This window comes from Coturnix japonica, chromosome 11 (assembly GCF_054131305.1).
Source record: "Coturnix japonica strain WE chromosome 11, WE-NBRP24, whole genome shotgun sequence".
NCBI classification, from domain to species: Eukaryota; Metazoa; Chordata; class Aves; order Galliformes; family Phasianidae; genus Coturnix; species Coturnix japonica.
Window position 1 is genome coordinate 23,394,783 of NC_140673.1, and position 14,807 is coordinate 23,409,589.

A 14,807-nucleotide genomic window follows, 5' to 3' on the forward strand; every position below is an offset into this window, starting at 1 on the left:
AATGTATGCACACAGCTAAAGTAATACTCAGGCACTACTGTTAACCCAGGTCCTGATTTTTTGTTGTTCTCAGAGCACTAAAAATTATATACTACAAGAAATAGAGCTTTTTCTTCATGAAATGAAATCGAAGTTTTCTAGTCCCCTTGCTTTCACTATGCGAGACAAAGTTCAAGGAGCTCATTTATTCAGTAACTACATTCTATCTATTCAGAAAGAAGACACGTTGCCTACATGACTTTACAATGTTGATGTGAACGTTTCACCTAAAAAAAAATCTGCTCAGCTGCATTTCTGGCCAGATATTAAAACTTAAGTTTAAATTGTTCAATGCAGCCAAAGCAGTCAAAATACAGCAATGCAATTCCTTTGTTATGCTCCAGAGAATAAAGCAGGCATTTCCTATTAGAAAAATTAAATCAATAGTAATGAAACAAATCAAATTATTTTAGATTAGCATAATCCCTTTAGTGCATAGGAAGCTGACAATTTGCCAGTTAACCATCACATTTGCTAAAATACTGAAGGGATGGAAGGTATAGATCTCTTCACACATACTGAGGAAATATTACACTTTAACAGCAAGTAAAGAGTATTGATTGACAATACCAAAGAAACTGGGCTACCACGACAGAGGTGATCTTCCACATGTTACTGAGGTACAAAGAAACACTTATTTGGCATTCCACAAACTAAGAATCTTAATTGTCTCCCTAAGTATTAGTTGCTGGAGTTCTTTGTGTGTATATTTTTCTTATGTGTCTATTTTTCCTTAATAGAAGTGCACAACACTATATGGAAAGTCACAACTACTATAGGTCTGCATTCCACAGTCTTCAATGTAGAAAATATACAGAAAGGGAAGAAACGCCTGCTTTACATGAGATTAGGGCATTCAAAAGCAAATAATAACAATGGATTTATTAACCCATTGCTTTAAGAATAGCCGGTCATCTTTGCCAATGCTTAGCTGCACAGAACTTCCATAAGATACATAGCATTCATATGAGTTTGCTCAGGGATATAGAAATGTCACTTGGAAAATACAGAGAGATACATCAATGTTTCTGCAGGGCAAGTCAGTTGGAAGAATAAAAAAGACAAAAGTCATCTCCAGTGTTTTAGTCCTTACCAGCTTGCACTGAAATTTACTACACATTATAAAAAAATAACTAAGTTAATGTTTAGAAAGTAGCAACAAACATAAATAATGCACTGTTGCTAACTGTCAAGAGGCAGCGGACCACCTTCTGACCAGGAATCCCATCTTAAATGGCATTTCCAACAGAAACAGAGAAGAAAAATTTTAGAGTCCTCTCTCATTTTGCTCAGTTTTTCTTGCTTTTTTTACTTCTTTCTTTCCAAAGGACATCACACAGAAGAAAACACAAGAATAAAGTCTAAACAAAATGCATATTTCTATTAAAAAACTAAGTCAAACCAAATCATCTTCTGTATAAGTTATGCATTAAAACGAAAACAGAAAACCCTACAGTTGAGAGTTGAAGCTTTTTTAAGAACAGATGTTCAAAACATACAATTTCCTTGTTCCAAGATACAGAAATGGTTTTTTGTCAGCTGATTCTTGGAAGCTTTGTAAGAAAGGAACTGCAAGTCATCACGTTGCCAGGTGCACTAAACTGCTGGTTTCAATGAAATTATACCGTGCTTCAAACACGGAATAACAGAGCTAAACACAGCAGGAAGGCACAGAGGCCTTTTCAGAGTTTATTTTGAATAGAAAACAGATTTTTATGAGATTTTTCCCTAATATATTATTATACACATGATGAATACAGTGAACATGGGATAACTCCACCTTAATTTCGATTAAACTGACTTTCCTCTTAAAGTGTTACACTAAGCAGTACCCACATTGCCATATCTATTGGGAAGAAAAATGAAATAATAACAACGGAAGGAGTAACAACAGAAATGCTCATATTGAACAAAAGTAGAGAAAAATCTAACAGTGAATCCTGTTTTCATACAAAAAAAAAATCTCTTCTGTCTAGATTTTATTTACAGGATAACAGGACAGCGGAGTTACCACGTATGTAATAACCTCATATACAAGGAAGTCCGTATCACGTAGGGCCAAGAAGCAAATTGGGAATTTCTGTATTAATAGGTCATTTACCTCAAATATATATCAGAAACAATTCAAAAAAGACATACTTGGGACTTTTACATACTTCTTCTACATACTCACTTTTATTCCCTTCGTACAACGTTTAAGATACATTTATATTGTCATTTTTACCTATAATACCTATGCAGTAAGCAGATAAAAAAATTATTATTTTACAATTTCATTCAAATCTTTTTAAAATAAGGAGTCCCCGGGTTGCTCTTCAGTTGGGAACTTTTTTTCATGTGCTGTTCTGACTTTTGAAATGCTGAAATCCCCTGCCTAACAACAAGATGTTTAATTCTCTCAACATAGAAACTCCTTTCTTCACTCTTCTGCATATTTTAGCATCCACTCCCTTTCCTACAACTAGTCTGCTCTTAATAAGAGAGAGCCAATGTCCTATTAATGACAGGAGCTTAGGGTATTTTTGTCACTCCTACCCACTCCAATTCATTTTTTTTCTTCCACCACTTACCATTCCCCTTTGTAGACACTGAAGTACCTCTTCCATCCTAAACCTTTTTTCCTTTCATACTTTCTATGTGTTTTTTAAGCATGTATTTTTGGGACATTACTTCTTTTCCTATTCCATCTCACTTCTAGATCATTTAATCATCACTAATAAGATGAAGAACATAAAGGTATTATCATAGTTGTAAATACTTCACTCCCTTTTCATTCATTCTGGAGCCTCAAAAGAAAGTAAATAAATAATAAAACAACTCCTCTTTATTGTTCTTAACACTTTTTTCCATCACAATTCTCTCATTCAGCATTACCTGCTATTATTTATTGTAATGCATACAACCTTGCAATCTACAAGCCACCCCAAAATCATATCCAACTTGAATGCATCATATTAAGAACTTTACAACCCAGAAAGAATGTATAACACCACTCCTTGCCTTCATATAACAAACACTTTAAGTTGCAAAACAGCCCAGCCCACACTGTGTCACAACAAACTACTGTGACTAAGGGTGTTTTAAATTGTACCATTCTGCCAACACACAGTTATGCTTTCCTGTTTAAAAACATTAATGACTAAAATTTTAATTTATACTTTTGCAAATGCTTTCTGGTTTCATAGTTTAAATTTAGCATTGGACAAACTATATCAAGTCTTTATTTTGCAACGTCATGATACAAGCAAGAGCTACGAATAAAGCCTTACAAGCACGTCACTTGTCAGCCATACAACTTTGAAACAAAGACAATAGCTGTCCCAGCAGGATGTCACACCACTGTTCATCTGAATATTAGAATACTTACCACTAAATCCCAGTTATTTTGTTCAAGCAAAGTTATAGCTTCATCGATATTTTCTATACCAGTACAAGCCTAGAAAGAAAAAGAAGCAGTAAAATGAGTTAAAAGCATTGATCAAAGCGAGCATTAATACCTAGAATTAATTTCAGTAGAATGACAAGAAACAAATAGGGTTTTTATTTCTTCTAGGAGAGCTTTAAACACCACAGATTAGAGAATAATTCCCTCTTCCACCAGAGGACTCGTGTGTAACCTTGAACAAGCCACTTAAGGAAGCAAGACAAAGGTAGTTATTTGCAAAATTAGGACAACAGTGCTGTCTCATAAAGGTGCTTTGAGAATTCTGTGTTGGCAGTTCTGAAACATTCGTGCTCCCTTAAAAGGGACCACAAAAATATTTAAAATGGTAAGTCTGGGGTGGTTGGAGTGTCTTTGTCTCAAACCAAAACCAACTCTACTGCCTCCACCAATGTGTTTTACCCCTCCACGCTGTGGGTGTTACACAGCACTTCTAAGTGGAGAAAAAGGAGGCAAGTGAGACTTTTTGCTCAGTGTCATACAGACGAGGAACCTTGTGAAACTACTTAAAATGAAGTCTGTATAATGAAACATTTACTTTCAGATAAAATGGATGAATGTTGTTCCATCACTATACTCTGGTTTTATGTAGTTTGAGTCATCTAATACAACAGCAACTAAAATAGTGCTAAAACCCATCAAAATGGTACTGTAAATTGAACTCAGCTCCAAATGCAAGAGGACATCCCACTCATCATTTACAAGATCTCAGCCACAACAGTGTTCCTTCTGTTCTATCATGCAGGTAAAAACTTTTATATAAATTTCTTTCAATATATCATATAAAATAGGGATTTTTTAAATATATAGTTTAACAGTAATAGAACAGAATCAATAGCAGAAGCAAAGATTCCAAAGACTTATTGCTTTCCTTTAAGCATTAAAAGAGAGAAATGGCAGAGAATGGAGCACAGGAGCAAGTACTTAAAGCCATCAGGCCATTCTGAAAGTGATGCTGACAGCTCTGCTGCAATGTACTCTGACAAACTTCCACCAAAGTGACGGTCTGAGGTTCCATTGATAACCAAGTGAAACACACTTAAAGTCTGGACAATTTACAAAACAACATTGAGATTTCACTTTTCAGATTGATTATTTTTGTTAGTTTTGTTAGGTGCTAATAAAAGGGAAAACAAACATTCTGGAATCACAACAATGGATTGCTGTAGGAAGGCCACTGATTAACGTAAACCACAAAGACGATGTTTTATAAACTTCCTTCGCATGCTTTAATGCCACAGTAGAAGCAGAGTAGGATTTCAGATAAACATTTTAATGTGGAAGAAGAGAATCGATGCAGACACTACAAGCTGTCTCAAGTCACGCTCCATCACTGGTCTAAAATTCATTAAGAAAATTAAAAAAATAAAAATAGAAAAAAAATAGAGTTTGTTTCCTGCATTATAAAGTCAAGAAAATCACTGAGGTTCAAACCAGATGATTTTCCCTAAGATGAAGCACCCAAGACAAGGCCTCACTGACATCCCTGACATCAAGGGCTTCTGGAAGGCAGGATGAGTCCCAGCACAGCCTGGCTGACACCAGCTTTTGTTTTCCTCTGGAAGATACACACAGGGAAGCAACAGGTTCTGTGAGCCACAAAGTTAATAAAGTCTGGTTCCTTATGGGTTTGTCTCTCATTCTTTTATGAGTTTGTCTCTCATTCATTACAAGGGCTGATTTAAGCTTTCCCAATGACTAGAATATTTATGAAGTCTTTTATTTATTTATTTTATTGACTTATTTCCATGTTACCTTGTTGGATTTTGATGAAATCTGGAAGAATTTAATTGGTACGAGTACTTGGGTTCAGAAGTTATTTGTGAGGACACCTGGGCACCATGACCTCATTCATATGCATTACTTCTTTAGGAAGCCAGACTAAGAATGACAGGGCTAACTTCTTTACAACACATAAAGTATGGCTTTTATTTATTTTTATGCCTCTCTTTCTACCCAAGCAAAAATAAAAATCAAACTAAATTGAATGGGGGGGGGGAAAAAGTTGAATTCTAACAGAGAAAGGAAAAAAATTCAAGCCACTGCGAAGTATACAAACTCTGAAAAGCAAAAGCATACCTTTATTATTAAGCAGCTAGAAGTACGATGAGAATTTTTTCACTTTAATTTAGAGATTAACTGATTTTTATTCAGATTTATTTTTGTGAGAGACCTGCTTAATAGAAGGCATTAAACATCTCAGAAGAAAATTCCTACCAGCAAAGTACTAAATAAAATAAATAAAATAAAAGTACTAAGCAACAACAAGCACATCCTCCAAGTAAAATCTAGAACTTAAATAATCAGAGAAAATGTAAAACCTTCCACATTTACTGGTTCGCAAACATTTATACATCAAAAAGAAATCCAAGAATTTAACCAAAGGACAAAGGGAAAGAAAACATTAGGAAGAGTGCCTTCTCTTCTCTGGATTTCCTCTAAATCTAGAACAGCATTTTTACTCTTCATAGCAGCTATAGCATTTTTGCAGAGACCAAGCAGTCTTCTCCTGGGTTTTTCAGACCACACATGAGGAAAATGAATGTGAAAATGAATAAACTGCTGTATTTTACTGAACGCACAAGAACAGATTCTGAAGATAAAAACTACTGAATGTTAAATAACTCTCTCAGCACCTTGCTGCTCCAGACCAGGTGTTTCTATCAGCCAGATTTAGATTTGCATACAGTAAAGTTCCACAGCTCTCCTCCAAACATTCCTCCAACCATCACCTTAGTTACTGATGGAGAGCTTACCCATGCAAAGTTTCAGAGCTATCCATCAGGAGGCCTATCTTTCTTTAACTGGGAAAGTAACCTGAATCACTGTTAAATGGGGAAAAATAATCACTGAGGAGATAATTCAACTGAAGGGAAGACAGTTCCAGGCATCCAAGACAAACCCAGGAGGTGCTTACAGAAAGCTATAATACATGGCAGTAGACTCACGCTTCTAATTCCTTGCAGGGTGGTCTGACCTTGGCAGCCCTAACAGCTGCATCTGGATTTTGAGAACCTCTGTGACCCCCCCCACCTCACCAGTCAAGGCTTTAGCCTACCTCCACATCACAGGAAAACAGCTGACTTCCCCATCTGGCAGCAGCTGCTGCTGAAAATGCTCCTCCTGCACCTGCTACAGAGATCCAGGCAGTTGTTACACAGCAAAGCTGGAAGAGACAACTGTTGCTCCCAACACAGAGAGCAGGGCTGTTACTTCTGCAGAAGCTGGGAGAGCAGCAAACAGCTGTTGCTGGCTCAAATACAGAGTTAGGCTACTGCAGCCCTGATAGATAGCTGGTGGCAGTTGCTGCACAGAAGCTGGGAGCAAATGGTATTTGGCAGCAAGGCAGAACTTACTATCCCTACTCACCTGTGGCCTCTCCTCCTTCTCATCAAGAAACAACACAACAGAAGTACCCAGAAAACCAAAGATCAGCCTAACAGCCAGTAATCGGAATGACTCTGATGTCTGCCACTCTCAATGATCTGTTGAACAACTCTTTACTTCCTTGGACTAGCAACAGTCACTATGTTCTCCCCACGCAGGGGCTACTTCTGCACTAACCCAACCTAGGTGATTCTCTCAAACACTTCACACAGGGGGTTCAGGCCCATTAAAATCAGACAGGCAGATGGCAGAGAACTACATCATGAACGGCTCTCTCCCCTGTAAAAGTCACTTGGGAAGAAAATAAAAAGCTCACAGTGTGCCTGACAGGCCTCCACATGGACTCTGCAGTCAGCATCTTCAGCTGAGCTTCCTGCAGTAACCCAGGGCAGACACAAATGCAGGTCCATACAGCAAAAAGGATTACACTGGAGCCCTAGCTCCGAGCACTCAGAACAGTTAACTCAGACGATGGATCAGCAGGACAGACTCACACCAGTTGTCAGCTACAGATTTTTTTCCTCTCACTAACATCACATCCATCTGTCTCAGAGTAAGACTAAGTTACCGTCATTCAGTCCAATGCCTACTCCTCAGATACTGAAACAACTGATGCAGACTCATCCTGTGCTGGATGAAAAGGGGGAAAAACAGCTTTCAGCCATCAGTATTTCATTGCAGCTATAGCTCGGCCCATTTTCTTAATGTGTGCCCAAAACTACAATACCTGGGAAAATAACTCCATTAAGACACCACAACTATCAACAGGTGATATCATATGAGAGGATTTAATCCTTTGAGAACTACAAAACACCAGGAAGGCAGCCTAACTGATAGCTGCACAGATAGCACCCTAGGAAATTATTACTTTTAAACGTATCCAACATTTTTTTTTATTATTATTATTGGATTCAGCAGTACAGCTGGAGCTCTTTCTATTTTATGAAGACATATGAGCTTCTAAAGGGAAATCAAAACCACTGGCAAAGAACAAATACTGTTAAGATCAATTCACTGTCCCTTCAGTAACTTACTCTTTACAAGATAAGAGACTAGGAATAAGAAAAACTCTCTTCAGGCGCAGGCCACAGATCTGCTAGAAAGAATGGCAGAATTCTCAAGGGTGGCAGCTAAGAAAACCTCAGAGCTGTTCTTAATAGCATCAGAAATAACAGCAATATCCTTCTTTTCTGTCTCCTCATGTACTTTACCCTCCAATAAAACCAAAATTCAGCTTGCTGCTTTACCGACTCCTTCAATCATAACCAGACAGGTCAATTCACAGACATACCTGAGCTTCCTGTCAGGTTTAATACATCTCTGAAGACAGAGTCTACAGCCAGCCTGGACAGCTTGCTCCAGTGCTTGACTACCATCATTTGAAGGATTTTTTCCCTTACATTTAGCTATAACATCCCCTGATGCAACCTCTAACCCCTGTCTCTCGTCCTTTCACTCTGTCACTCCAACAGATACTGGATTCTATACTGTCTATTGCCTGCCGTAGAGATGGAAGAGCAGCTAAATCCCCCTCAGCTATTTCGTCCCATGCACAACCAGCTCCTTCTTGCCTTTTACAAAACAAGCTCCAGCCTTCTCTCCACCCAGGTGGCTCTCTGGTCATGACAGGGGACGTGTCAAACTAAGTGCTGCCACATAACAGTGTTCTCCCCAGTACTGAGCAGAGGGGAAGAATTACTCCCCTTGGTCCTGTCCCACCATATAGCAACTACTTCTACTGGAAGAATCCTTAATTCCCTTTCTAAGCATTCCTACATTCCACGTACAGACCCTCACAACTGGGATTTTTAAGTACCTGGGCATCTCTTACCCAGAGCCCCACCAGCTTCCCAGACCCACACAAACTGCAACACGGAATCACAGAAGCACCAAGGCAAGAAAAGACCTCTGTGATCATCCACTCCAACCATCCAGCTATCATCAGTATTTCCTCATTAAACCATGGCCCTCAGTACAACATCCAGACATTTCCTGAACACCTCCACAGACTGTGACTCAACCACCCCCCTGGGCAGACAGTTCCAGCCCCTGACCACCCTTTCAGAGAATGTATTTTTCCTAATACCCAAACTGAATGCCCCCTGGCACAACTGGAGGCCATTCCCTCTTGTTGTTCTCTAGTGATACACAAGACACCAGTCCCTGAGTATCACTTCAACCCTGCAACAACCCAACCGTACTGATGCAGTGAGACTGTTCTTACTATGAGTCACCTGTGGTTATTAAATTAACTTTTACTTCTTTCTAGTCTAGAGGAACGTTTTAAAAAACATCCACAAACTGAAAGGATCTACTGCAAGCATCTAAACGTAGAGGTAAAAAAACTTCTCTGCTTCTACATAACTCAGAAGACCATCAGGTAAAAATGAAGCAGATTTACCAGCTGTTCTCTTAACAAAAGAAGCCAATACACTCACCAGCATCAGAAGTCTAGAAAAGGTCTGGGCGCATGCGCCATGCTCCAGTTTTGTCCAATGCTTTCAATTCCTGCCCCAACCGTTCATAATGCTTGAGCACTCATGTAAAGTGAGAAAACATTGTCTCCCTTCTACTGAAGGAACTGAGGGTAACAAAAGTGGTATTTCTGAAGGTCACACAAGACTTTCTACCTATTAGTTTCCAGGCAAACAAAAGTGAACTTTGCCCAGGCTGAGATGACTGCAGGCCTTCTGAACAAAGCAACCAGGGTACAAAGTCTGAGCTAGTGGTGTGAAGCCCCAACCACTTCTGAGCAGAACCAGCTAGCTTGGAACCACATTAACCATATTCAAATGGATTCCAGCAGAATCTGTAGCAAATTCTGCTTCTAGAAAGCCATGGAGGCACAACACAAGGAAGTTCATCAGCTGAGCCAAGACACAAACCCCAGTTTCACAATCCACATTCTAACACTTGAGCATTTTAGCCACATCTTCCCTGCACTACATACAAAGTGCAGTGCCCAAGCTGAATTAAAAACCATGCCAAACCAAAAACAAGCAACCATTAATTAGAAGTCTGGACTACTAATTCCATCTACCTTTTCTGAAAGCTGGAGATGTCCTTCTCTCACTATAACTGCTATCCAACTACAAAATGCTTTAATTCAGATTATCACAATTTTTTCGTGTGGTTCCTTAATCTGCAGAAACATCTCAGTGAAAGTAAAAACACCAAAATTTCCTGAATCAGCATCGCCCTCAGAGTACACAAGTGCTGCTCCAAAAGTAATGCTTCTTGTTTTATTGCATCGGTCCATGGTGTCAGAAGCAGACATTGGTGGGATTGCAGTAGAAGTTGAACCTTCCCACCACATCCCAATACATGTTGTTGTATGTGACAGATGGCAGGATCAGACCACAGCCTCCAAAATATTAAGGGAACTTTGGAGAGAAACCAGAGAGGTTTAAGATTTCTCCTGTTTGGGCAACTTTGACCTCTGTATCACGAGAGATAGTAGAAAATCCAGTGAAACATGCAGAATAGGGTGAGCATGTTGTATGTATGTTAGTGCATACTGAGTAAAACTGAACACAACTTCTATAAAGTAAACCTACATACCACAAAACTACTCAGAGGTCTCCAAAGAACTCAAAGCTGTATCAAATTGACACTATTTCCACATTTCTCCTAAAAAACTTTATGATTACACTCTCAAAATGCTGACTTTCATGAACAGGAAAATCCACTCAACTACTATTTCTTACTGCTCCTTCCTAAGGATTTGCCACCAGCCACTTGTTTGCAGATGAGACATTCAGCTGGGTCTTCAGTCTGAGCTGATACAGCACCTTTGGTATTTGCTCACACAAATAACCTGACCTTTAAAAAAAAAAAAATAATAGAGATGACTCAGATCCAGAACTCCTGTCTCTACAAATTGTTTCCTGCAATAGGTAGAACATGAAACCTATGTAAAATAGCTCTGAAGAATTAATCTGTTCTGCTCTGGTTTCAAAAAGTCTTAAGAACTTCAGAAAGCATAACTACTTCCACAGAACAAAGACCTGCTCAGCCAGTTAAACTCAGAGGATCACCACAGGACTGCTTTGAAAGACCAAATAACATCTAATCCATACATTAGGACCTTGGTTTCCTCTTCAACTTGTTTTTAACAACTGCATATTATCTAGTAAATTCTAAAAAATGAGCTTAATTAGCAGGTATCAATCAAGCCACTAAGCATGTAATTTCCTTTCATCCAAATGATGAGGGACAAGTCAAAGGCTAGGTGTTTACCTAGGCTTCTTCTAGTTCTTATAGGTGAGTCCTTCCTTTTAACTGCTAAGTGGCTGCCCCACCAAAATACACTAAGCATGCAATATGCTTTCATCCCATCTCTTATCCCTAAGGCCACTTACAGCAAACAAAAACAATTGCATTGCAAACCAAGAGGCCCAAGTACCAGTTCCAGCACTGCTGCTACTGACTGTAATGCACAATCATATCTACTCACTACAAAAATACAAACTCTATCCAAAAAAAATTAGGATGGGAAATTCCCAGGAATTGTAGTAACTCACATCTTCATCTTCTTCTTTTCTGCACCTCCTTCTACTCAAAAGTATCAACTCAGTAAATTTGTTTACTGTAAATGATACTCGTGCACCAAGAAACATAAGTCACACACTGTTTATTTGCCAAATATCCTCTTTTCTTAGAATGAAAACACATTCCCAGCCTCTGTAAATAGATACAATAACTTTCAGATCATGGCTACTACCAGTTGTTATGGTATTTGAAAAAGGATCCCACAGCTACCGCCTCTCAATCAGTTTAGTGACCTAAGAACACAAATACCAATATGAACAGGCCAATGGAAAAAGTGATGTGATTACTGTGATGTGAAGACTCTTTCCAAGGTAACCGAATGAAAAGAACTGTATAAACCTCTTTCTAAAAATGATTTGGTGCTCCAGCAGTAAATTATTCAGGTTCTTATAGCTAGGCTGTGACATACACAAATCATAGTATCCTCTTCCCTCTCCATAAATGTCAGACTGTATTTCTAATTAAATACCTGTCCTTATGTAAGAGCACAACAGGCTTCTCCATGAAGAGCTATCAGTGAAAATACTCAAGTTGCCATGTTATAAAATGGACATCATTCTTACAAAAATTTCTCATTTTGCAACTCCGCAATCTACATCATCTCCTGGTTAAAGGCCATGGGAGATGAGGAAGTCAAACCAGCTTTGTTCTGCTGCGTATGAGCTTTGGTGTCACAAGTGAATCTAGAAGTATCTAAAGAAATTAAACTATTAGTTCTTCAGAAATACGTTCAGAACAACTAAATATGAGCAACAGACTTGGCAGCAGACAATGACAACCAAATTAACCAAACTACAATACACTACGCATCCAGCATACTTCCATCACGTCTCGACCCCTAAGGCCACTTACAGCAAACAAAGCCAAATGCATTGCAAACCAAGAGGTCCAACTACCAGTTCCAGTGCTGCTACTGACTGTGTAATGCACCAAATTACAAGACATGACAAAGCCACTGTTAGCTGAAGACACTCAAGTCAGAGGGAAAGAGGAAACAAACCTGCCTCTCCCAAACCTTGATTTCTAACCTACACAGGGCTGCATTTCCTTCCAGCTGCGGGGAGCTGCAGAGCTCAGTTCAGCTCTGGGAGTGCCTGCTGCTAAAGCCCTTCAGATGTCACACAAAGGAATGAATCCTGTTGGCTTTGGTGTAAGCAAGATTGTGAGGGTTGATTTTTTTTAAACTCAGACAGATCTGAACACAGACACTCAGGTGCCGTGGTAGCCCTCCCAATGAAAACGTAGGCCTCCGAGAACTTTAAGAATAAGTTTAAGAACAATTTCCAAAGATTTAATCTTTGACTGGATGACTCTTCAGCATCTGTCCTTTACTGAGGGCCATGTTCTAAGTGAATTGCCAAACATGCCACAGAAAGCCTTCACAGGAATCAGCAACAGTCCTTTCTGATCTAATGTCTTCATGACCAAACACCAGCACCTTTTCTTTTAGCAATCAATTATATGAACATTAACTTTGCTACGGGCTCAAAACTCCCAGGTGGATAAACTCCCCTTGCAAACAATGGATGGGACACTCTTTCCAGCCCCCAGAATAAATGCAGAGCAAGAACCACATGCACTAACTTGAAGCTGTTCCTGTATCTGCCTACCTTTTCCACCCATCAACTTTGCAGGCAGGCTTTAACTAAAAGGTGACAAAAGCTGACCTAAGCCAACACAACAATACACACGGAAGAAAGCAAAACTCCAGTAGCAAAGAAAAATACACACAAATTCTGCACATTGACTGTCAGAAAGTGAAAACTATGTGCATAACAGAGATAAGCTTAAACAGGGCTGAAGCAAACGGATGTTTCCCACAATCACCAAAAAACCCCAGTATCTTTGAAAGCAAATCATGACAGATAATTAGCAGCAGTGTTGACTTCCAACTCAAGGCGACTCTGTAGTTTCTCTAGTTTTACCATTCCAGAACGAAGAGTCACTTGGATTATGGTTAACACTTCAAAGTAAAGACTCCTAGGCTGAGGTACCAATGTATTGATCTATTTTATAACTTAAAACATGGATTATCTAACATGCTTTCTCAACCTTTCAGGCAATTATATTCTTCCTCCCCAACCCCTCTTTGCTCCTCCCACAAATCTCTTTCTCGAGAAAAAGACTGATGCAAAGGGGAAGCTCAGAAGAAAAATCAGCATGTTTTATATAAGAGTTGCTATTTGTTTGTTCTTTACAGTGAAAAGTGAACAAATACACTGCGAATACAACTCTCTTCAAACTCCTACCTGCTGAGGTCATTAATATGAGTTGAGTGACTATAATCAAGTGACTACCTGGGGATTGTCCCTGGTTAAACATAACAAATAGAACACGGTAACAATAACTAGTAAAAATTATATTGCCTTATTTGTACTAGAATCTGACCCTATGCTGCTGCATCACTCTTACCAATTCACATGCAGTTATCTTTTCAAAGAACTCGATGGGTTTGGTTATTTTTTTCTCCTGTGGATTTTTTTTCTATATGCCAATGACGCTTTGTGGAGAAATTCTGAACTGCATTTAGGAAGAGAGCTAAAATTTGTCTGTGGGTTTAACTCCCACAAACTTCATATCCTTCCACTGAAAATGGACTGATTGTGCACAAAACCAGGCTTCGGTATAAGCTTTCCTAAGTGAGGATCTAACAGGGAAAGGTCAGATGGGTGGCTTATACAACCTACCTGCACACACATAGTACTCCACAGGTAGCATAAAGTCACCTTGTTAAAAAACAGCAGAAGGAGGGAAAACAAATACAAATCACACAGAATAGCCTTCAATTGCTTTGAGATGTGTTAAGAGATATACCCAGTGGGTCACTTAGCTTTATCTTGCAATTAATCTTTTATAAAGTTACCCAATGCACGTACTTATATATAAAAACCCCAGGTAGAATAGAAAAAAGAAACAAATGCAATATAACATCCTACTGTAGTTTAAACTAATGGCAAAAATTGCTAATGATTCTGAAAGATACAAAATAAGCCCATGAATGCTGCCAAAAGCATCAAACATTAGCATGATTATGATTATGACTTACCTAAAAATAAATGAATAAATAAATAACGAGGGGGGATGGAAAACCCTTCAAGTCATAAGAGTTCCAAGACCAATGCTCTATTCTTCTTAGAAGAAACTTGGGAAAGCTGAGTGTAAAGTGTTGATAAAGTTTCCCTCCCAGTTTCACTCAGCAAAAAAATAGCTTGACTATAAAGAATTGCTTTTAAAATGCCCATCACGTACATCATTCTTCAACAAGATATCCCACACAAATATAGAAACATCAAGATGACTCTGATAAACACATTTATTAATGCCAAAATACAGAGAAATAAATAACAATCATGAAGAATTGCTCTTTACATAACGCTTTAGTTTCCAT

The 14,807-nt window shown here is 38.7% G+C and overlaps 1 protein-coding gene across 2 annotated transcripts in view; it reads right to left on the reverse strand.

Annotated features, from left to right (window-relative positions):
- FAF1 (Fas associated factor 1) overlaps positions 1-14,807 on the reverse strand; it is a 128,056-nt gene that overhangs the window by 110,150 nt on the left and 3,099 nt on the right. For both annotated transcript variants that reach the window (XM_015870465.3, XM_015870466.3), the window contains exon 2: positions 3,407-3,475. Coding sequence is in view for 1 of the 2 variants with exons in the window: in XM_015870466.3 (XP_015725952.1) it covers positions 3,407-3,475 (69 nt within the window). In the remaining variant the exon portion in view is untranslated. The remainder of the gene's footprint in view (positions 1-3,406; positions 3,476-14,807) is intronic.